This window comes from Scardinius erythrophthalmus, assembly GCF_964197995.2.
Source record: "Scardinius erythrophthalmus genome assembly, chromosome: 8".
Classification (NCBI taxonomy): domain Eukaryota; kingdom Metazoa; phylum Chordata; class Actinopteri; order Cypriniformes; family Leuciscidae; genus Scardinius; species Scardinius erythrophthalmus.
In genome coordinates, this window is record NC_138228.1 from 7,934,260 (window position 1) to 7,957,944 (window position 23,685).

At 38.7% G+C, this 23,685-nt stretch overlaps 1 protein-coding gene across 45 annotated transcripts in view; it reads right to left on the bottom strand.

Moving 5' to 3' along the window:
- Window positions 1-23,685, bottom strand: part of mef2aa (myocyte enhancer factor 2aa) — a 90,919-nt gene that overhangs the window by 25,403 nt on the left and 41,831 nt on the right. For all 45 annotated transcript variants that reach the window (XM_081372768.1, XM_081372797.1, XM_081372793.1 and 42 more), the window contains one exon: window positions 21,580-21,783. In XM_081372768.1, the coding sequence (XP_081228894.1) occupies window positions 21,580-21,783 (204 nt within the window). The remainder of the gene's footprint in view (window positions 1-21,579; window positions 21,784-23,685) is intronic.

Consider the following 23,685-nt stretch of genomic DNA (forward strand, 5'->3'; position numbering starts at 1 on the left):
GGGGCCCCTGTGGAAATCTTGGCCGCCAGACCAACCTCCTCATGGGCACACAATGCTGATGAGCAAAACAACATTTCCAAACAAAGGAATGTGATGGAACTACATTATAGAGTAGACCTTAATCAGAGTAGATGCCATATTAAATTGTACACGGATGAAAGCACCTCTGATGTGTGTTTAAACACGTTATTAACAACTAGTTGTTCCATAAACACTGCATATCATTAAACGTAGTTGTCACTACATTAATTTTTCGTGAGTTAATTCAGTTGTAGAATGCAGCTGTCACTCCCATGAACTGAACTCTGTGTACAGAATACGATTAAGCAATAAAAGGTGAACTGACAACCTATTTCGCTGCAGTGTGTACTTGAGTCACAATCATGAACAGTTTGACAAACGGAAGCAACACAATCGCACTAATATGCCCTTTGTCTTGCAAAAGAGCTAACATTTGCACCATGCACCATGCCGTGCTTTAAAGTCTTAAGAACCGGGATGGCACGCTGGTAAGTCCTTCTTAAATTGCTTGGCATGTTTTGGGTGTCCCACAGACACTGCCCGCAGCTCTAGTAAATGGATCACTAAATCAGCACATGTCCAAACAGGTGTCCCTCTCCCCCAACACCTGTCAGACCCTTCACCTTACTATCCAGCCAATCAGCAGCCTCTGCACCTCAGCATGGCCATAGAAGGGCACATCATGTCAGTGCTGCATTACAGCAGATAAAAGGTGCAGCCAATGAGCGATCCACGTGAATCCATTAAATACAAGCACAGATGGGGGCATGAGGTTGATCACGATGGCTAATTTGCATTCTTGATTACACCTTTAAGTGTATGGCTGACATGATCTCTAATCAACAGGCCAAAGTGACGACTGCATGCAGCATCCTTACAACCTTCGCAAAAAAATTCTTTGTAAAGACAGCATCAGATGAGTTGGTGGCTGTGTTTGAAAATCTAGTGAGATGCCTCAAGACAGCATTTTTCTAGGTATTAAAGATGCGCTTTGAGCATCTGAACAAACATTTGCTAAATTTAATGTTCTAATATTGTCTAATACAGTACATTTTGCCAGGGGGAAAGGATTCACATTGTTATTAGAGTTTAGAGATGGCTGGCTTATTCGGTGTACGTGTGTGTGAGACTGGATTGTGAGTGTGTGAAAGAGGGAGAGTGGGCAGTGCTGGCATAAGCAGTTCTGGAGAGGGAGCTGAAAACTTATATTGTGTAATCTGTTCAACATGTCCCGCATGGCTCTGAGTCAGTGGGACAGCTGCCAATATTAGTACCATTATTATTATTTTTTAATAGAACGCTAGCTAGACCTGTATTGATAAACTTTGGCAATCAGCACAAAAAAAATGAGAGACTGGCATAAGGCCAGTACGACATAACTATGTAGTGAGGGATTTCAGTGTTTGTGTGTAATGTGTATGTGTTTGAGATAAAAGGAGAACTGAATAACGAAAGAGAGGGATAGATAGACATACTTAGAGAAACCAAACAGTTTAAAAAGCCGCCTTCTGTAACACACAACTTCCCTCTCTCAGACACTCTCTGACGAGCCACTGGAAAGATTACTGGAAAGAGAAATGCTGTGAAACACTTACAACATCTTGAATAAGAAAGCAGAATTAGAATCAAGTTTAACAAAAAAAGACATGATTTGCAAGAAATGTCAAACAGGAGAAGGTGTGTACCGCTAGAGATGCTCCAATATTAAAATTCATAAAGCCATAAAGGTTATGTCAACAAATTTTTACTCTTTAAAGCACATGCACTCTTCAAGAGATAGTGCTCTTGAAGGGTTATATAACGAAGCATACAAGTTAGCATGAGATGATTGTAAAGTAATCTGAATCTAAAATAAGAGGAAGCCATATTTCTAACAAGAAAATATCCAATATCGAAAAAAAGATAAATACGGAAAAAACACATTTTAGTTGATAATCAACACACACACACATGCACGCACATACACACATGTTGGGTTTGTTGGGTGTTTTATGGGGACTTTCCAGACATAATGCTTTTTATACTCTACAAATTATACTCCACTTTTTATACTCTCTTCTCTATCCTGTAACTATCCTGTATTTATTGAAGTTTAAATATATTGTCTAAAATCAAAGTATTTTACAGTATACCTCGAAAAAAACATTTCACTCATACCCCGTTCTGTCAAATGTCTTTTGTATTTGACTTACGTGCTGCAAATGGATAAAAGGAAGATTAAAATATAGACGAAAATTGTAGGCCTGGCATTCAAAATAAAGCAGAACCGCAAGAAAAACTGAAGAAAGAATGGAGGATGATGATAGAGTGCGAGCTGTGTAATGGGTGGAGTGAGGGTGGAGAGCTTATCCTCCATTTCTGATTAAATCATACAGTACAGTGACGCAGCTGTGTGTGTGTGTGTGTGTGTGTGTGTGTGTGTGTGTGTGTGTGTGTGTGTGTGTGTGTGTGTGTGTGTGTGTGTGTGTGTGTGTGTGTGTGTGTGTGTGTGTGTGTGTGTGTGTGTGTGTGTGTGTGTGGAGAAGAGACTGGAGCAGAGGTCACGTTAGACTTTCTCATTGTCCGTCATTTTGACGGACAGGGTCATAAAAATTCCGTCATTATCACCCATCATTTCATTTTTCATAGTTTAGTAATAAACTTTTAATAGCTTTTGTTTTCATACACATTTTCATTTTGAACTTCCAGCACGAGCATATAGGCTTCATTAGGTGTTTGTTTATTTACGAAGAGAACGGATGAACACATCATTTTTCATGTTCAACACCACACAAATCAGATGAATGTTAGGTTTTTTTATTCTCCAGCAGTGACAGCCATTGCACAACTTTTTGTGCCTGAACAGGCAAATATGAACAGCCCAATATATTACCAAATAAAATTCGGTTTGCGTCTTTGAGACAACTTCTCGTGGCAATTTTAATTTTGTTTTGGAGGCTGAACCCACGCTCTGCTGCCACACTGGAGCGCATTCACCACCAACTGGACAGGGGTAGGAATTACAGTTACAAGTTCCAATATACATCACCCTCAGTATAAACTGTCAAAATGACGGGCAGCCGTCAGATTATTCTGTCACTGCTAAAATAATTCAGTGAATGGAGGAAAATATTCGGTTTAACACGACCTCTCCAGTAGAGTGAATAAAAGAAAGATGTGGAAAGTATTTTGTATAATCTTAGCTTAGATAAAGCATATCTGCTGTAATGTTTGCATGCTCAATCATATATTGTTGCATTCAAAATGGAGGCATGGTTTCTCTCTGGGTGACTGGTGTACTGTAATCTGTCCTAACCTCATTTCTAGCAGGCATCTCCATATCTTTGGCCCTACAGAGTCGTCCCTGTAGCAACACTGAGCAGCATGCTAATCCTTATGACATCACCACTGAGTCCAGTGCATTTTGTTTAGCATGATTATCCAAGCGGAGAGTGAGCACTACCCTTAAAACTTTGAGCAGAGAGGAAGTCAATAGGACAATATGTTATCTGTTGAGGAACACTGTACAACATTTTTTTTTAAGTTGCAAATAAAACAAAGATTACTGGAGTATGTTTTACAAGAAAATACTATTTCAGTCTTTTCTACTTCAAAATTTCATACTAAATTCATGTGTGTATTACACTATTCCTGAGTAAAAATTGTTTCAAAGTAAATCCTACACCATTTTTCGATATAGTCAGCTATCATTACAAGGAACTTGCACTTCCACTTTCTTTGTCCCTCACATGCTCACTGATGCCTATTCAATCAGAACAACATGACATCACCAACTAATAATGGAAAAAAACGGCCCTTATAATAATGCATGGTTAATAAAATAGCTATACTGAGAAATGTCTCAGTGTGCTGCACTTCAGATCTCATTCTATGGGCTATCGAGTCAAAAACCAGGATGTGACCTCATGCGTGTCCTTCCTGCCTCTGTGCTATTGTCTGAGCGCTCCTCTCAGAGGAAGCTGGACAGCGGGGGCTCGTTTTCAGTAAGCGGTAATTATGATTTCTGCGCAGCTGTTTAGAAAAAAACAACATACTGTGAAATGCGCCTCCCCACCCGACAAAATCTACAGTCGTTTTCACGTAGGGTGCATCTCTTTCGCCACGTACCATAGTTAAAAACTGCTGGTTGACCGCTGAGATAGCTGTTTTTATGTGAATACGCCATTTCATATTAGCTAGTAAGAGTGTGTTACACTTCCAGGAGCAATAGTTTCCCACAAAGACAAGCAGATGTTCGTAGACTGTAGGCTGGCGGGTTTGATCAAGCTATTAGCAGCCACAGTGAGGGAAGGAACGCTTTCACAATCAAGGGTATTTTGAGACGTGAGAGCAGATTGGGAATTGAAACCAAAATTGAGGTGAAGGCATATCAAAGTCATCGCTCAAGTTTCCTTGCAACGATGTTGCTCTCCAATCCCACTGGCCTAAATAAATGATCTCATCTATTTAACAGTCACATCTACAGTAAAACTATTACAGTTAATGACGAACAAAGGGAGGAAAGAGTTGAGAGATTTCGATGAGACAAATTAATCGTTTTCCTCATCCTTCCCCAATACCCATTTCCTCCCGAGCCCGATAGTCTTTCTCACTACCTGTCTTTCATTCCCACCCGTCTTGACCCACAGACTGGATCATTAGCCATCAGAGCCCTTGAAACAATAGCCCCCCCCCCCCCCCCCCCCCGAACCCCTCCGTTCCTGCTCTCCTCTAAAATATTCATAAGGACAATTAGGAGTTCCGATAAGGCAGAGAGGAGAAAGCAGAGAGGGTAGGTCGTGCCAGCAGGACGTCTGTTCTGTAACACTCTATACCCCTGCCACCGAGCAGGCCTCATCAATCTGTGAGAGCGTACCTCTCCTCACGTACCTCGCCTCCTGAAAACCACCGGCCTTGACCGCGGCCTTGATACTCACATTGTGTGGTATGTTAGGTCAAAAGATGGGGCACAGAGGTGACGAATGGGCTGGCAAACATATTTAACAAACAGCACTATGGGCTTGTGGTGGACTGTTTCACATAGGCATTTATATATAAGGTGGTCGGTGGTTTTGCCATTTTTCAGGTCATCAACTGTTAACAAAATAATTGCCTGGACTCACAAAACACGGTGGTTTCAGGTTGACAAGTCACACGTGAAAACACTAAGTACGCTTTGTTTGATTAAAAAGACACTGGATACAGATGCTGTAAATACACCTACAAGTGTCTGTAATCTCGATAAGCCTTTAAGTGAAGCGCACATACTTATAATGATTGTTTGGGCTGATCTGCAGTACTGCTATGAAACTTTACTTTGAGTACACATTTGTCTTTCGTGGAAAGAAGAAGACAAGCCTCCTACACATGACTCAGATAGAGAAAAAAAATTTCCATGAAAAGGGAGGGCATTATGGGAGAGGTTATCACTTTACTCTTCAGTAAATCGGGTGTTCTGTGCTGTGTTGCTGTCCTAACACTAATTCAAGTGGAAAGGAAGAAACAGAGTAGGTGTGTATTCTTCATTTTCCTTGCATCCCAAATCATTTCTTGTTTAGCAATTACAAATTAGCTTTGTAAAATTAGGAACACGAAACCTTAACACCTTTGAGACATTTGGGAATGTGTTATACAGCAAACTTTCTTTGAAGTCATATCCGTGGTGAGCCGCCAAGTTTTTACAATGAATCAAAGCATATGCAAAAACCAAACCATAAGCAGTGTCAACTGATTTAAAATCCTTCCTCAGGCGGTCCACATCACCACTAAGATCAATTCAACCCACTCCTGCAAAGAACAAACAATACATCGCTGAAAGAATTTTAATTGAAAGCATAACAATCGCTGCATGTGCCAGTTCTTGAATGCCGAATAATAATTTCACCAAACTGCCGGACTGCCTGCTTCCTCTACATTGGAAATCATGCCGGAGTAAGTAAACATGATCTTCCACATTCAACAGTGTTGAAATCATTACAGAGGCTATTTGGTCTTACGTCATCTGAGAATAATTCATGGCTGAAATTGGCAAACACGTGCCAGATCGCTGAGCTGGGAACCATGGAACAGTATCTGAGGTAGAGAGAGAAAGAGAGAGAGAAGGCCCCATTTTTGCTCTTATTGAATTACATTCAATCATGTTTGCCCGTGTCGGAGATGCTTTTCCCCCTCCCACTGGAGAGTAATCAATAGTCAAAGAGGACACTTCCATTAGCTTTTGCGCCATCCATCTAGGGAATGGTTCTGATGGTAACCAGGAAAAAGAAGGGAGGGAGGAGAGAGGTTTGTTAAGTTCAAGTAGACTGGGCACTTCATTGTTTCCATTTTTGCTTCCATTACACTGCTACACTGTTCTGCATCTAAGCATTGACAATGAATGAAAGCCTCTTAATTGAGACCATTGAGATATTCTAGCACCAATACCATGAAAAGCAAAGTTCTATTGATTCCAATACCGGCCCCGAAAAAATTGTCGTCATGTCCATTTCTCTCAAAACATACAGTAAGTTTGTAAAGTCTCAGAAATATTATGAGAACACAGGGATGTATCACTCAGAAATATTTTCTGTTTGTCTGTCAATATGATTTTTTTCCTAGAGGACCTAGAGAACCTATAGAGGAGAGGGCAGGCATGGATCTGTCATAGACACACTTATCAGGACTTAAACAGGACAGAGAGCACAAGGGTGAAGACAGCTGCCAGATGTGGCTGCTCTTGTACTCTTTTTTTTATTCAGCCATCTGACATGTGAAGTTAAACAAAACAAGCAAAAGCAGTCAATGGACACCTCAAAAATACCCAGTTATAAAGAAAAACAAAAACATTTTAAACTAAATGTACTCAAAAAAAAAAATCTATTGGCAAGGCATGACCAAATAATATATAGATCTATCGAAATAACAACCAATAAAAATATGAGAATAATTTATATTTTTCTTTGTATGTACAGTATATATAATCTAATTGATGGTAAGAAGAACTAATAATTAAATATTCATAACTAAATACATTCATGGCAAGAAAGAATCCAACAGTTTACGCAGGATTAACTATCCAAATTAAAGTTTTGTTGTAAGTTAATTTCGCTTGACTGGAAGGATGGCTTTATTGATTTCTGTTCATTACACTGAGCTATTAGCAGATTAAACTCAATAATTAGTTCAGTTGATAAACTGGCCTTTAATAAATGGTAGGAGCTCTGATTCAAGGTTGAAATCATTGCGATCCTAGAACCAGGTTGAGTTTCTATGTAACTATTTCCATAATGTTTCCAAATCAATATGAGTTTTTCAAAGTCAATAATCTCAAAATGGCCAAATGTATCATTTGTCTCAACACTAGTTAACACTTTTCAGTCAGTTCAATAGTCACTATATGTAGGCAACTGGTTGTAGGCCAGTACAAGGAAAATATTGTGGGCACCAATTTGCCTAATGTTCCTTGGAAAGCCTAAACAACAGTTTCAGCTATGTGTTTTGTAGGAACTACTAGATTGTAACAAATTACTTCAGTGAGGGGGACAACTACAGATAAATATCAGTTTCAGTAAATAAAAAAAAGAATAGAAAAGAATAGAATAGAAAATATACCAGTTTATAAACATTTATAAAACATGAAGTACAGTTTTTACTGAACAGTATCGATACGCAGACGAGAAACAGCGTATTTATCCAGTGAGCTGAGAGTGAAAATGATAGTTCAGAATTAGTCATTCATTTGCAGCGTGCTTCATCCCCCTCTTGTTTCCTCTGTGAATAAGCACCAGGGTTATTTGCTCAGAGTCAGCGCATCTATGTTCAAGCACTTGAGATTAGAGCCTGCCTCATTAGTCTCATTGGAGACTAATGTTTACCAAAGACCCACCTCGCTCTGGGCCTTTTGTTGCTTTGTCTTTTTTTTTTAATTCAGCCTCTTGAAGAAGGCCTGGTTTTTAAATGAAAAATATCAGTTTTGCTAGAAAATGAGAAAATGAGAGAGAGAGAGAGAGAGAGAGAGAGAGAGAGAGAGAGAGAGAGAGAGAGAGAGAGAGAGAGAGAGAGAGAGAGAGAGAGAGAGAGAGAGAGAGAGAGAGAGAGAGAGAGAGAGAGAGAGAGAGATAAAAAGAAGGGGTGGGGGTTAAAAAAAGTTCTTCTGACGTCAATGAGGCACGACACGTGCTAAAAACAAGAATCTCTTGGCAGTAACCAGGTAACAAGCATCATGCTCAAAGGAAGAAGGGACGTTCTCAAAGAGCACAGCGAGAGGGAACAAGACATTCGCTTCAGTGTTTTGAGTTCATCAATACGTACAGTTTACACATGAACCCTAGTCTTCTAAAATGTGCTCGCCTAACTGATGCTTCATAGATAATATGGCCGTGTACAGTCCATTTTCCACTTATGTGGTTGCTTGTAAGCATAATGTTTGGCTTGATGTGGCATGCAGTCTTAAATCCTTTAACGTTGTATGTCCTTTATATTTGCTTCCGGGAGAGATACTTTAAGTGAAAGAGGAATATTCTGCTGCCACTGATACTTGCTGGTCTCTGTTGTGAGGTAAACACCAAACTGTGTTTCCACAGCAACCTGGTCACACTTTACATGGGAGACAGAGGGAAAAGAACAACAATTACCACGAATTCAGACCTTGAATCTAGAGAGCTGTCAGAGAGACAGGGTCTTATAGAGTGGCTATCAGAAGAATAAACCACATGTAGCTCTTTATTTCAGGAGAGAGAAAATGGCATGTTCCAAAGAGGGGCTGTGCTCTTGTTCTAGAGTAGACTGAAAGCCCAGAGGAAAGGGAGTCCTTGTCCTATAAAAAAGGGCACTTTGAAAAGCTGCAGGAGGCTTGATTCAACACCATTATTGTTGCAGCTCTTAGTGTGGTATATAAAGACAGTGCTTTTTTAACCTGACATGTGCACTTCACTCCAGTAAGAATAGGCCATTCATTTACAAAATGTGACTTTTTTTACGAGGGCATCAATGTGTGGTTTATTTCCATGCATAATATTTCAAATGTTTATCTTTCAACCTGACAACTGTTAGTTGCACAAACTGTAGAAAACTATGCATTAATAAATACGGTTAATAAAAATAAAATTTGTTTGCTTTGTAAGCCCGTCTGGATCGGTCCAAAGGCGGCATCCGATAGAACGGGTGAAGATCTCTGCGTGTTACTGTCTTTCCGCGTGGCAAAGTATTTAATTCCATTTAAGCTTTTATCTGACTCCATTTTATATCGACCTCGAATTTAGGTTAGATTTGTCAATTATATAATAGTTTAGCAATACATTTGATTGTTCTATTTAACTCTTTACTTATATTTTAGCCATTCATATTAGTAAGCTATGTTGCTCAGAGGGTCCTTACGCCTTGTTTAACGTGGGTCTCACGATCACAAGCTCGCCAGCTTCGGTCACCAAACAGAGGTAATTTCTATATACCTGAGATTGGTCGCATTCACACTTATACAATCAAAGATACTTTGGTATAGCCCCCATGGAATTGCATACACTTGAATTTAACGTAACGTTTACTTCAGTAGAGGTATGGCCACTACTACAGATACAAGTCAACCAACTTTACTTCTCTTATAATAGCTTTGAATTGGCCATGCCGTGGTTTCCCATGTACACCAGATTTAGGTTGGTCAAGCAGCACTTTAGCCACCCTAAACGGAAATTCACTTCTTGTCTTTGCAACCACGTACACCTGAATTAGTGCCAAATATTAGTCATAACTAATCTGACGCAAAACTTGCGGTTACATATGAATCCGTTTAATCTACTTGGGAAAACAATTTCAGAGTCAGTCTGAATAAAATCAAATGTAACAATTTATTATGTCAGGTAAATGTATCATGCCAATTTCAAAATCAGTTATGAATTTGAGTTACAAATCGTCACGAGCTTTCTTCAGCATCTCCCTAAATACTCAGACCAAGGCAGAAACCTCTTTTCAAATGTAAAAATGAGTTCACATTGGGAATTTGCATTAATCACCGTCCCAGACCTACTGGGGACAGAGGTTGATTTACATGGGGGGGGGGGGGCTTATGTCGCACACCCACATAAGTTAACCAGATATCTCTAAACTCTACACACCTTATTACCTTTTTGGTTTACTTCTATGGGAATGAGACCTTTGTACCAGTCGCACTGAGACATTTCAAATGATACCAAACATGTATAATACTGTATGATAATTGTTCATATTAAACCATATAGATTTTTGGGTGAATTCAGGTAGGGATGGGTGAAGAAAATTATGTGTAAATTGGGAGGTGATCAACTCAAGTGTGATCGTGTCTCAAATGGGGATGGTAATATAGCAAGAGAGTTCAAATGTTAATTTCCTTTGTTGTTGTTTTTTGTTCCTTTGAGAGTAGCCCTCTCTTCCAGTTCTTCCAGTTTTTCCAGCCTTACACTAGGGACAAATTACTCTTTTTGCATGACACTATCCTTTAACAAAATCTGGTTAAACTCCTCTGGTTAAATTCAAACTCTCAAATATCTCACACTCCCATTCAATAGCATCCAAAAGGATTTTTTTTTTTTTTTTGCTCAGAAGTGGCTCTTTTAGAATTATAACGGAATTCTCAGTTATGTTTCAGTTAAGTATCACCTTCTCAGATGTTTCTCTTAAAAATCTTTGAGAAATAAAAAACCCCAGAAACAAACACAATACTATGTGACATATAGTAGGAGTGTAGAGATATAAAATGGATGTGGATAGATTAGCTAAGATTATGTGGTCTTAGAAGAATTTGTTCAGACATATTTGAGTTCACACTGAAATAACTAAATTCTGATTGCAGACGTTGTTATCTTGGAGAATCTAAGCATATTAAAATTTATATAAGAAAAAAATCTGAGAGGCAGGAGACTACTGCAATATTATCAATTTATTCTGTGAGTCATTTCAGTGCTTTCTGGGTGAAACAACTGATAAATTTAAGATCGTGTCTGTACTATTATCTTTATTCTGGTCCTAAATGTACATTTTAACATTCTGGAATGACTCCTCTTATTATAATTAGCAGAAATGACAACACTTTCCTTCAGAAACTACCAGAACTACACTGACTCAGAGAAGAGGAGTGTTTGTTTTTAGTCTGCAGATTGACAAAACACGTTATTTAAGCAAGCACTGGTGGAGGAGAACTGTTGCCACAGTTTGGTCATTGATTTACCCTAGTGATAAGAAAACAATTCTACTTGAACTATTTATTAGGTAAACCGCCTCTTTAAGATGAGGTCAAACGTTCCTTATAAAATCTTCATGTACAAGGTCGAATGCAGAAGGCATTTCTTGTCACAAACAGACTTGCACTGTAAAAAGTGAACAGTTGGATCAACTTAAAAAATTACTTCAATTGGTAACACCTAAAGAAATTAAGTTTTCACAACTTAAATTATCACGTTTTTCACGATAATTTTTTTTAAGTTGATCCAACTATTCACTTTTTACAGTGACTTGTGTCGTTTTGAAACAGTTCCGAAAAAATATCTAACAACCCTAAAATGTACCTCCATGTGACTCATAAATAGTGGATCATTTTCTAATGTAAATCTATATAACATAACAATTGTTTCAACCTATGAATCAATAAAACATTTTTGAAACTTTAAAAAAAAAAAAAAAAAAAAAAAAATCCATGAAGCTTAAAAAAGCAGTAGCACCTCACTGCAGTACACGAGATCCAGGGGGCGGAGTTGGATCCAGATCTAAGGGGTGGAGATTGGTAGGTTTAGGGGTGGGTTTAGGGATCAGGGGGTGGAGATGGGTAGGTTTAGGTATATGTAAGGTGGGAGGAGTTGGATCTGGATCCAACTCCTCCCCCTGGATTTCATGTTCTGCAGTGAGTACAATCTCTAAAAAAGAGGCTCTGTTCTTTACTTTGATATATTGCATGTTCAGATATTCATACAACTACATATTCTGGGGGCCATAAAAGTTTTGTGAAAATGATTAAAAATGCTGGCGGTGACTAGCAACTTTTTTTAAAACCACTGGTGGTGAAAGAGTTAAAGCTTAATTATTCAGGTTGCAAGTCTAAAGGATATGGAAAATAATTACTAAAGAGTACGGAAGGACTATTCAATTATCAGCAAGTTAAAAGTACATCAAATCATCCACAACCTAGAAAACACTCCCTAAATCTCTGCATGAACATGCCAAGGATCATTCTGAAGGATCTACAGCATACAACTGAGAATGTGTGAAAGCACAACTATAATTTGCACAAAAAAAAGTGACCCAGTTGCAATGAGGGCAAATATTCTGTGGTCAGATGAGACCAAGATAGAGCATATTCACCAAAATTCACAATGATATGTGTGCTGTACGTTCACACCTCAAAAAATACCATCAGCGAAGTTTGGTGGTGATGGCATCATGCTATGGAGCTGCTATATGAAAATGATGAGAAAATCAAACAAAAGGCAAACTAATAAAATAATTCCTCCTTAGTCTATGCGACAATTATAATGTAGAGTGTCAGCTCATTATTAAGAATCATATTGGAGAGATACTGCACATATATCAGAATATCCTAAAGAAGACACCTTTCCTTTATGTCAATACAGCTGACATTTTCGTTTGACTTAATAAGCACTTTAATATGAAGACTGCTCGATGTGAGAGTAAGCGGCATAGCAGAAATAATGTAAAAAATATAAAAAAGAAGGAAGGAAAGGAAGAGAGTGGCAGTAGATTAGACATTAAAGAGCGAGCAGTGGGAATTGAGAATAGAGAGAAACGGAGATCACTGAAATGAAGTGATATGTTACAGATCATAAGGGAAATTAGACTAGATTTAATAAGTAGTTTATCAAAACAGTGTGAAAATCAGACGAGAACTGGCAGCTGCTAAAAAAGGACACTGAATATAACAAAAATGATTTACTAAAAAAAGTACTAATTTAATTTCAATGAATGAGAAGATCATGTCAAAAACATTTTTTTTTTGGAAGACCTGAGAATGTTACATTTTATTTTATTTTTATAAAATGCTATGGAGCTGCTTATAAAAAAGTTAAATTATGTGCAATTATATGCAATGCAATTATTGATCAATGTATTTCCGGAAAAACTGAGGACACTGTGTGTGTGGTTTAAAGAGCCACCCAATGAGCTGAGCAGTGTAACTGACCATGCATCCCCCCTTCAGCCTTTTCAAATGTCAAACATGGCTTTAGCAGATCACACAGTCAATCTGGCCCCTGGCCAGCCCAAAGTCAAGCCACTAAGTTAAGCGCTAGCCAATTAAAATGCAATCTTTTCTTGCGTGTTGTCGTCTGTGCATATCATGCGCAAATTAAGCTCCTGGCCCTTTTTAGATTAATCCTTGCAGACTAGGTTAATAGTCCAGAACCGTAGGGGTCGTCTGCCCCGCCAGAGCGTGAGGTGAGTGGCGTCATTGTGCGAGTGAGTGATCCTTTAGTGCAGTGCCTGCCAAAACCTCAAGGAAGGACTCGGATGCCCCTGCTTTCAGCTGGAGATTGCTGAATGAACTCTCAAAGTGACTTCATTTACTTGTTGAAACAATGACAAATCAAATTAAAAACATGGACTAGGTCAAAGCTAGATAAAGTATGTGTGTTCGTCCATTAGTCGTCTTTCCAATAGTATCAAACGATAACATCCGGACAACAAGAGAGCAGAAAGAGCTCTGTTAAGTCTGGTTTCCCCACTAGTAAGGCAGGGCAAATGTGATTGGAAGGACACTCAGGCCTGAATATGGTGCTTGTTAGCAGGGCTCTATTATCTGGATATGTCACCGTTAAAGATACCAGCACTCCAGCCCTGATCTGTCTCTGAAACATCCCAGACAGGCCCCTCTGAGACACGCTGCCGCTAATGTTTGGAAAATGAGCTTAGCAGCTAAGTCTTAATCAACAGGGCCATATAAATAATACTTCCATTAGACTGCCACCTAAGCCTGCTAAGAGAGGGATGAATTTGTCATTTTCATGGTATTAACAACACATACTGAGAGACAACTGAGTCCTCTCCTCGTTAGAGCAGGCTAAATGTTGACAAATGACATGCTGCAAAAACAAAATGTTTATTTTAAAATCTAATAAGATTTCTCAACTTCACTGGTTTTACTGTATTTTTGATTAGATGAATGCAGCCTTGGACACATCTTTCAAAAATCTAACCCACTTCAAACCTTTGAATGGCAGTATAGCTGCTAATTTCTAAAATTAGACAAAGGGGCTGATTCACTGTATAAAATGGACAAATTTAGTGTAATGAAATTACACATCAATGGACATTGAATGGTGGATTCATGGATCCCAACAGTTCATAAAAATAAAAATCACAGACTAGTTTTCTCTAAAAATGCCATGATTTCAATTTGTCTTGTCAAAGTCAATTTTACATCTGTGTTGCTTAAAGTGTAAGCATGACTTAAATCATTCCATCACTATTAATTTAGACTAATCAAATCTAAAGACCATATTTTAATAGGCAGACTTAAGGGATTTGGACCGAAGTGTTCATCTCCATCTCTCACTTCTCGCACTGTTGCTTTTCTTTCTTTCTGCCACACTCTTTCCATCCTCACATCAGCAGGAGGAGGATAATTGATCAATCATGCTAATTGAACAGTCTGGCCAGCTAGCTCACAGAAGCAGATGTGCCAATTTGCATTCATTAAGGCAGAGTCGGGTCTTAATCACCGCACAAGCTTTGATTGACAGCACAAACAATTCAATGCAAAGCTCTCAACAAAACAGTAAAATTCAGCTCAGCAGCTATAAAAATAAATGCAATTATCTTGCAAAGTGTGCATATTTACAGAAAAAACTTCACAAGTCTTACAGAGGCGTTGTAGCACTCGTACAAAAGTGCTCTGATAAAATGACGATTGATTTAACAGCTTTGGCAGCATTACTGATATAACACAGAGTCGTGTGTTGTGTTGAATGTCCCAAAAATCCCCAGACCCAATGACATCAGCCAGAGTGTTGAATAAAAGTCCCTTATCAAAAATATCTCCCTCCCCCAGTGCCACAGCATAGCCTCATTTCCTTCCTCTCCTCCCCAGACACAGGCTCCTTACTACATCCACATCCAGAGCCAATAGAAACTGTGAGCGAGCTCTTGTTACGAGCTCAAGTGCTTCTATACGAACATGAATATGCATAGCATAGCTAATACAGTTGCATGGCTGTTTGGAGGCGCTTGTATGCCGATTGCAGCTTCAAAGGTTCAGATGAAAAGCAAGAGTGACTGCTTTGGGTCCCATGCTTGTGATAAAACAATGGTGTTATTCACACGGAACAAAACAGGAATCTCATGCAGAAAAGCTGACATTTGGGAATGGTCAAGATTTACATATCCTGCGTCTCTTGATTATGCCTTTTCCAGGAAATAATTCTCAAAAGAATTACTCGAGACTAAGATGGCAATTTTCTAAAATTCTGTTAAGTGCAAACTAATTAAAGTGACAGTTCACTCAAAATGAAAATTGTTTCAACATTTATTATGATGAGAGAATTCTCATCGGTCCCTTTAAAAATGATTGTATTATATCTGATACGCTTTCTTTGTTGATATGTCACAGTGGTACTGTCTACTGTACTGGTCGGCCTTTGAATATTTCTTCAGGAAAGAAAAAAGCATTTGCTTTTTAAAACCACACACAACAATGCAAGCCTCTTACGGAGGCCTAAAACATTTGCCTGAATCATTCCCTGATTTGCTTACTATTTGAGCCAGGTAAATGACAACTCAGACAACAACTAGAGTATTGCTAAAGGTCAGCCGGCCGTTCACAAAAGCACACCCACCGGTTCGGTTATTTGCAACATGGTGAGAGTGGTGGAAAAAAGTCACATGTAAATCTCAAAGCAAACATACAGTACAGTACGCCATGTGAATGTAAGTCTGCACTGCAGCCTAACTTCTCCCAGCATTCAATAGAAAGGCTGTTAGCTGGGATCACTAATGTGTTCAAACCATGATAATATGGGCTAATGAGAATGGACTGATATCAGCATGGCTGAGTAATGCTCTTGAGAGCATCTAACAGAGGCGAGGGGGTAAAAGGGACAAATGGACGCCACATATCTGCTGTGAAGTTGATATCTGATTTCAAGGAATCCTATGTGCACACTGAGAAGCCTGTATTCAGAATACCAGCGTAGAGCTACTAAGATTTCATTACCTCCAGTTGGAGAGGAACAAGAGAAAGGATGATTTAATTATTTTAATTACCTGCAGCAGCTTTTTCATTTGGAGCACAAACAGAATTCAATTTGAAACACAACAGGAACTATAAGGACATTCTTTAGACAGGACAACTGTAAAGTATTTTCGCTCATTCATACAGTCTTTGTCCACCTTTTTATTCATTAAAATTGACGTACAGTAAGAGGAAATTCAATAACGAGTCAAATTCAAAGGAATTAAAGGAATGTATTGATATTTGTTAAGCTAATTACCACAGAGAATTATTTCAGCTTGTTCCTCAGTTTGTCAAAACAAGGAAATATCACGTGTAGAATAATACACTAACATTGCGCCAGGACAAGCTTCCTTTTGAGCATCTCAACCTGAGACCAGTGTGATAGAAAAGTTTTTACAACTTGTCAACTAGTCATGATCATGTAAAGTCACAAAAAAATGGTAAATATCGCATCGATACCAGAAAGAGACCAATTATTATTTTAATGTCCTTGGTGATAACTGATAAATGGAAAATATCAAAATTATATTATTATTAATCTACTCCTTGTCTTAATAAATAAAAAATAACACTAAAAACTAAAGTCATTTTAAATGTTACAAGTGAATTTAGGCATCACAACAATATAATCTGCATGAAAAAATTATTCGCTAAAGATAACATTTTACAGTATTGTTAATTTTGTAGTCTTTTAATTATACAATACCAATAATTAAAAAAGAACTCTAATATCATAATTTAAGATATTGTGCATCCCTAGTTCCACCCACAAGAATTACTTCAGTAACTAATAATTAGACAAACAATATAATTCACAGCTCAAATAATACATGCATTTATGATGTACAGTAACTAATATAAAAATTTTGGACAATATTTTTTCCACTGTAGACTCACCTGTAGTACACTTTTTGTTTAACAAATTAAAGAATGAGACCAAATAATTGTATGTGCTAACCGCATGACATATTCTGAACCCATAAACAGTGAATATGCCTTAAATACATCAATAACCTGACTTATTTCACAAAAGGTCAGAGAACTTCCACGATCTTTATAAAAGTGAAATGTATGGGGCTGTTCTATTATACACAATTTCTAGACAGAGGTCCATCATACATGAAAAGTCCTTTCAACTCTACTTCCTTTCATATTCTCTGAGCAATGCAAAAGGTGAGAACAAGGACAAAGTGTGCTAGTGGAGACCCAATACCATGGAACACCAGTGGTCCTTAAAGACCCCTGCGAGACGTTGAATGGACGTGCTCTGAGGAAACGCTCCATCAATCCTGCGCTGCTACTCAGTAAATAAAAGGGCTTGCTTCAGACCCACAGCCTTTGAAAAGGGAGACACAGATGGGATCGCGGCCACTTTTAATCAGACAGAGAAGTGGACAGGATCCACAAAGGGAGATTTCACGCAACGCTTCACCTGTCGCCTGGAGTGTTATTGAAGTTGAACCACAGTGCGGCAGGCGCACAGTCGCACACACACCGAAAACACACATACGCATGGTACTCTTTGCTCAGGCATGGTGATTTCGGTCTAGCGCTCCGGTACTGACTGCGGGCCAGACTTGAGACAAAGTCCATAGCCCTGAGCCTGGTCGTCACACTGTGTCCCACTCACACATCCATCTGTGGAAAGCAATACATCTGTTCCCCTGACTATGCAAGGCCAGGCCTTTTGCTGCAGATGGTGGTGGCAAGTAGGAATGTGACTTTTGATTTGACTTTTCACATGGAACAGGAATTTAAGCAAGTCAATGAAAAAGCAGCAAAGGATGCATTTGTTCTAGAGGACAAATGAGGAAAAAAATGTGTGATTGCATGAGTGGCTTTTATCACTTTAACACAATTTATTTATTTAGATAAGTGTAAGTGCCTCCTTGTGAAACACATTTCACCAGGATAAGGCAAGAAGAGATGGCGGTATTGATTTGTTAAATAAATGTTTAACTCTTCACCTATTCTTTGACAAGCTAACTGCTTAACAAAAACAAAAAGTAAAGATTCAAATAACACTGGATCTGTGAGAAAGCAGTTTCTATATAGCTGTACAAACAGTCTACAGTTACTTCAGAAAAAGTACAACAAGGAGGAAATAGATCAAACTCCCACGATTTAGTCAAAACAGAAAAATATCTAGAACAAAACTTTTGTAGCCTGTAAAAATATTCATTTTAATTTTCAGGGATGCACCCTATTATAATTAGGCTGATACTATGTTGGGTGAAAACTAATAAATATCTAATATTAAAAATTGTGTACTATTTTGTGTAAAAGAAATTACACACTAAAAACTAAAGATTAAACTTAAGCATCAGAAAATTATGTAGAGTATGAAAAAAATATTTGTTGTAAAATTTGTCAAAGATTACATTTAACAGTGTTATTAATAAATGTAGTTTTTAAAAGATTAATTCATGAAGTCATCCATTTGTTAAAAAAGAAATGATTGTACAATTAAAATATCTAACATCAGCCAGTACCACATAATAATCATTTATTTACAACTAATTTAATAATTAAATAACTAAAGACAAAAACGATACATCATACATCACTAGGACAAATACAGTTTTCAGCTTTCAGTGTAGCCGGATTTCAAATAAAGCAGCAAACTTTACAATGCATTTTATTTTTATTTTTTTGAAATTTGGTTTCAAATTTGGAGATTTCATTTGGAGATATCAATCTGCCCCCATTTAGCTTAACAGGAGCTGAACTTGAGTGCCTAAATTTTACGGGGTGTTGCCAAGATGGCCGAAGAGTGGACTGACATATCTTAAAAGGGCTTTGGGTTACTTCCTCTTTGTACAAGCCATTTGATTAATAATATCACTATATGGTATCTTCTTTCAGAATTGCACACTGTACAATATGAGAACACAGGCCTGTGTTGTTATGGATACAATCAATATTGCTGAGTACTGATATCCGTTGGTTATATCGGTATACTGTATAACTCCTGCACAGATCTTTACATGTGTCTCTATGGAGACATGCTGCCTTCAACCAAAATCAAAGTCAACAGCACTTTTGATGGAAGTCCAGGGCTGATATCTCTGCTCCTGGTTTCTCCAGCACTGTAAAACATGTAGCCAGGAAAGAAAAGAGAGTGGAGGCTTCAAAAGCTTATTTCTGCTCTGCTTCTTTACGGCTGAAACATGGCCTCAGAAAGAGAGCTGGCTGTGGGCGATCTCTGCAGCTATGAGTAGATGCTGGCCCACTGAGCAGGGACAAGGCTGCTTTGTTGGGACCCTTCATGCATTGGGTCAGGCTCCTACACAGCGGGCCGGAGGGCCGACGTGGGAAATGCGGCAGCTTGCCACCAGCTTGCGTTCCACATCAGTAAGCGTCAGAAAGAAATCTGCTGATGCCTGATTGTGCAGATATACATGTCCTGCATGTGTTTGTTGATGTCCTACAAGACAATTGCAGGATAAAGCTAACCTTTTTTCACTTAAAAAAAGGCGTCGAATGGCAATTTACAACAGCAAAGAGGCTCTTTAGTCATGCAAGAGGACGTTTTGCAACACAGAACACAGTGATTTCCCGTTCTTTAAAATCACAGAGGGAAAGGCACAAAGCCACTGAGAGGGGGCACAGCATCAGCAACCTCTTTAAAAGCTGTTGTAAAGAGGTAAAGCTGACATGGGGTGGCTGTTACATAAGGGGAAAGTGTGTCCATTCATTTTTAATGCAGGTGAGGGCCCTCTCGTTGCAGAAAAGAGAGCAGATGGGCCACTGATGGAAAGCTCAGGCCTTGTGGATGGCTCTGTGCATTCTTCTGCAGTTCTGCCATGCAGGTAATTCACCAGCAAGTGTCATCAGCATGAATAAAAGATAACTTGGCCCAGCTGACTCCTTTTATGCAGTTTTAGACATTTTTTTTTTAAAGTAAAAGACCCAAAAATGAAAAGTCTGTCATAAATTCTGTTACTCACCCTTATGTCATTCCAAACCTGTATAAATTTCTTTCCTCTGCAGAACACACACACAAAAAAAAAAAACTTTTTTGACCATAAAATGAAAGTCCAAACAACACTGGACCACACTGACTTTCAATATATAGACAAAAACAAAGACATATTTCAAAGCATCTTCTTTTGTGTTCCACAGAAGACAGAAAGCCATACAGGTACTGTATGGAACGACATGAGAGTGAGTAAATGATGACTATTTTTCATTTTGGGGCGAACTATCCCTTTATTTTACTTAAAAAATATCTAAAACTGCATAACAATGCTTTACAACAGAAAATATCTAGTGAATGAGAATGCTTTCACGAGTACCATGCAGACAACCGAGAATATTTGAAAGACTAAAAATATTATTTATGCATAATATGCCAATTTGTATTCACTTATGATAAACCCTTTAAAAAAATGTATTACGCATGCTACACTGACATTTTTTATTTCTATTTAGTAAGCAAGTGAGTACTGAATGGTAAAAAAATCTAGAATGACGTCAAAGAGATGTTTTGAATGCATTTTTGTTCTTAGCTCACTGATGGTCGGTCTCGACCTATAAAACTGGAATGTTGCTTTTGAAAAATGAGGACAGTGCATGCTTGGCAAATGCTGCTTTCTGTGTACTGAACACTACAGTAGTATGGTTTTGGTTTGCACAGCACTCATATGGCCAGCTGGGAAGGCTTTATGATGAGCACACAGTTTTACGAATTGTATAAATGGGACATTTTTTACACACTCATTAATTGAGGCAAACATGAATGGTGGACAAAAAAAAAGATGCCATGACATGACATGATCTATGCCCCTTTGTCAGTTGTGGTACTCAAATACGTCTGGACTTATCAGTGGCTGCAGACGTCCTGAACCCTATCTAAGCACGAATGAGAAGGAAACTGTCACATGCTGTCCAGACATCAGTTTGTCCTCCATGGTACTATGGAACAACATGCTGAACATTTGTGCAAAGATCATTTCGGAACTTCAACTTAAAACTGATTGTGGTGTTAGACATTAACAAACGACAAAACATATTTTGAGAGAATTAATATCTGCATTATATAACAAAATATTTAAAAAACAACAACTGGCAGCTAAAATTAAGGGAACTTCATGCATTCACAAAAATATTATCTTGGTTGGTTAAAAGTAAAAAGTAAGGAAAAAATGGCTACAAGAAGTGAAAATATTTCTGAAAAAAGCTCCAGCATAATTTATTTGCAGAAGCCACTTGTTTTTATTATGTCTTCTAATGCAATGAAATTCAAACATTCAATGTTTTAAAGTCAATGTCCAAAAGTTCAATGACCTTTTAGGGCTTAGTACATCAAAAATGACATTTACAGTAAATGTAAAAATCCTTCAATCATCAAAGACTGGTCATTACAGGAATCAGAAGTAGGCCACACTCACCTCTACAATGTCAGAGTTGGTTCTGCTCTCGTGGGGTTCGTTGTATTCTGTGTACTTAAGTAGGACTTTGTCCATGTCAGTGCTGGCATACTGAAAGAGTTTGTTTGAACTGTTGAATATGATCAGGGCAATCTCACAGTCACACAACACGCTCAGCTCATAAGCTTTCTTCATCAAACCAAACTTCCGCTTTGTGAAGGTGACCTGTGAGGAAACAGAGAAAATAACAAGACATGCTCAGTAAAATGTTGTTTTATACACAGACACAGCTTGACACTAACATTTTTGCTCAACAGCCACTGTGGCTAGTGGTTTTCCAAAGTTACTAGCCACTCATCATTATTACTGTCCACAATTTTGACATCGATATCATGAGGAAAACTTGTCATATAGATTTTTTTTTTATATTATCTCATAATTATCTCATAATAGCTCATAAATCTGTCACTTTAAGACCTGACGCACGGATTCGTTTTAGTGTTACACATGCATTTTCTTTCTCAACTGATTACGTTCACTTAAAACATAACTGACTGTGTTTACGTGAATACTTGCCAAGACCAGCATTTTGACATTATTTTGTGTGTATTTGACTGTTTAAGCGCAATAAGCAGCAAAAGAGAACTCAATTTATATGCACGCACTTTGGGTGTAGGCACAAAATCTGTGGGAATGAGTAAAATTATGCATAATCCCATGCTGAAGTTCAAGCCCTGTAACACCAACAATATTCATCCGTAGCAAATGAAACAATAGAGTGAGGGAATGCGGGTTTGTGTCAACTCGCTGTCAGAGAGATGAGAGAGCGAGAAAGCGCAGCTGGTATCGTGCTGCAGAAAATGAGTATTGGAAGCATTTCAGATATTTCAGTATCGACACATCGAAAAATCTATATTTTTGACAACACTGCATTGCACTTAGTTTATGATGGATGGATGGATGGATGGATGGATGGATGGATGGATGGATGGATGGATGGATGGATGGATGGATGGATGGATGGATGGATGGATGGATGGATGGATGGATGGATGGATGGATGGATGGATGGATGGATGGATGGATGGATGGATGGATGGATGGATGGATGGATGGATGGATGGATGGATGGGCCGAATTTATAAAAAAAAAATTACATTTGTACATTTTTGTACATTTGTCCTCTGCATTTAACAGTTAGAGTTAGTGCACACATTAGGAGAAGTGAGTAGTGAACACACACACACACACTCACTGCAAACCATGGACACACACCCGGAGCAGTGAGCAGACATTTTTGCTGCGGTGCCCGGGGAACGATTTGGGGTTAGGTGCCTTGCTCAAGGGCACCTCAGTCATTTCCTGCCAGAATTGAGAATCAAAACAATTCTCTCACTGTGGTGCTGGGTCTCCTTACAATGGTTTTGGACTGATTTTAGATCTTCTAAAAGTCTAATTGTTTTAGTGGTCTTCATCTATCCTGGGCCATGTTACTGCGAGATAATGAGTCGAGCAGACAGCAGAGATGCCACACTGATGTCATGGCAGGTCAGACAGAAGGTCAGTGTGAGGAACGCAACAGAGGCTCCACAGCCTGTGCAATCAGCCCATTAGGGAGACAGCAGGCTCCATCACTCCTGCCTGCATCCCCTGACAGCCTCTTCCTGCAGGACCATCGCTGTAACACGAGTCGGCATGTGCGCTTCTGCAGGTCGCACACACACGCCCATAACTATCTGACTTTTCAAGAGATGACCGGCCATTATGCACCAAGCTATATGCTTTGATTTAGATCTGGCTATACAGTAAGCCAAGCCAAGCATGTGTCCTATTATCCACAAGAAGCTCATTCAGGAGCCTTCAAAAGCCTGAAAATGAATTATGCATTTGTTCAGCTCCCATGTTTAACAAGTGTTGTACAGTGAAGATAGCAGCAGATTTACTTTCATAATATGGGAGCATCAGAACGACATCATGGATGAGCATATGAACACTCAAGATGAACAGGATGTGTCGTGCACATGGCAAAACTTACAGAGATGTCATGGAAAGCTGTGCCTAGAGCGAAAAGAAGTTGGAGAGCGTGTCTATGCGAGGGAGAGAGAGAGGGAGAGAGAGAGCTGTATG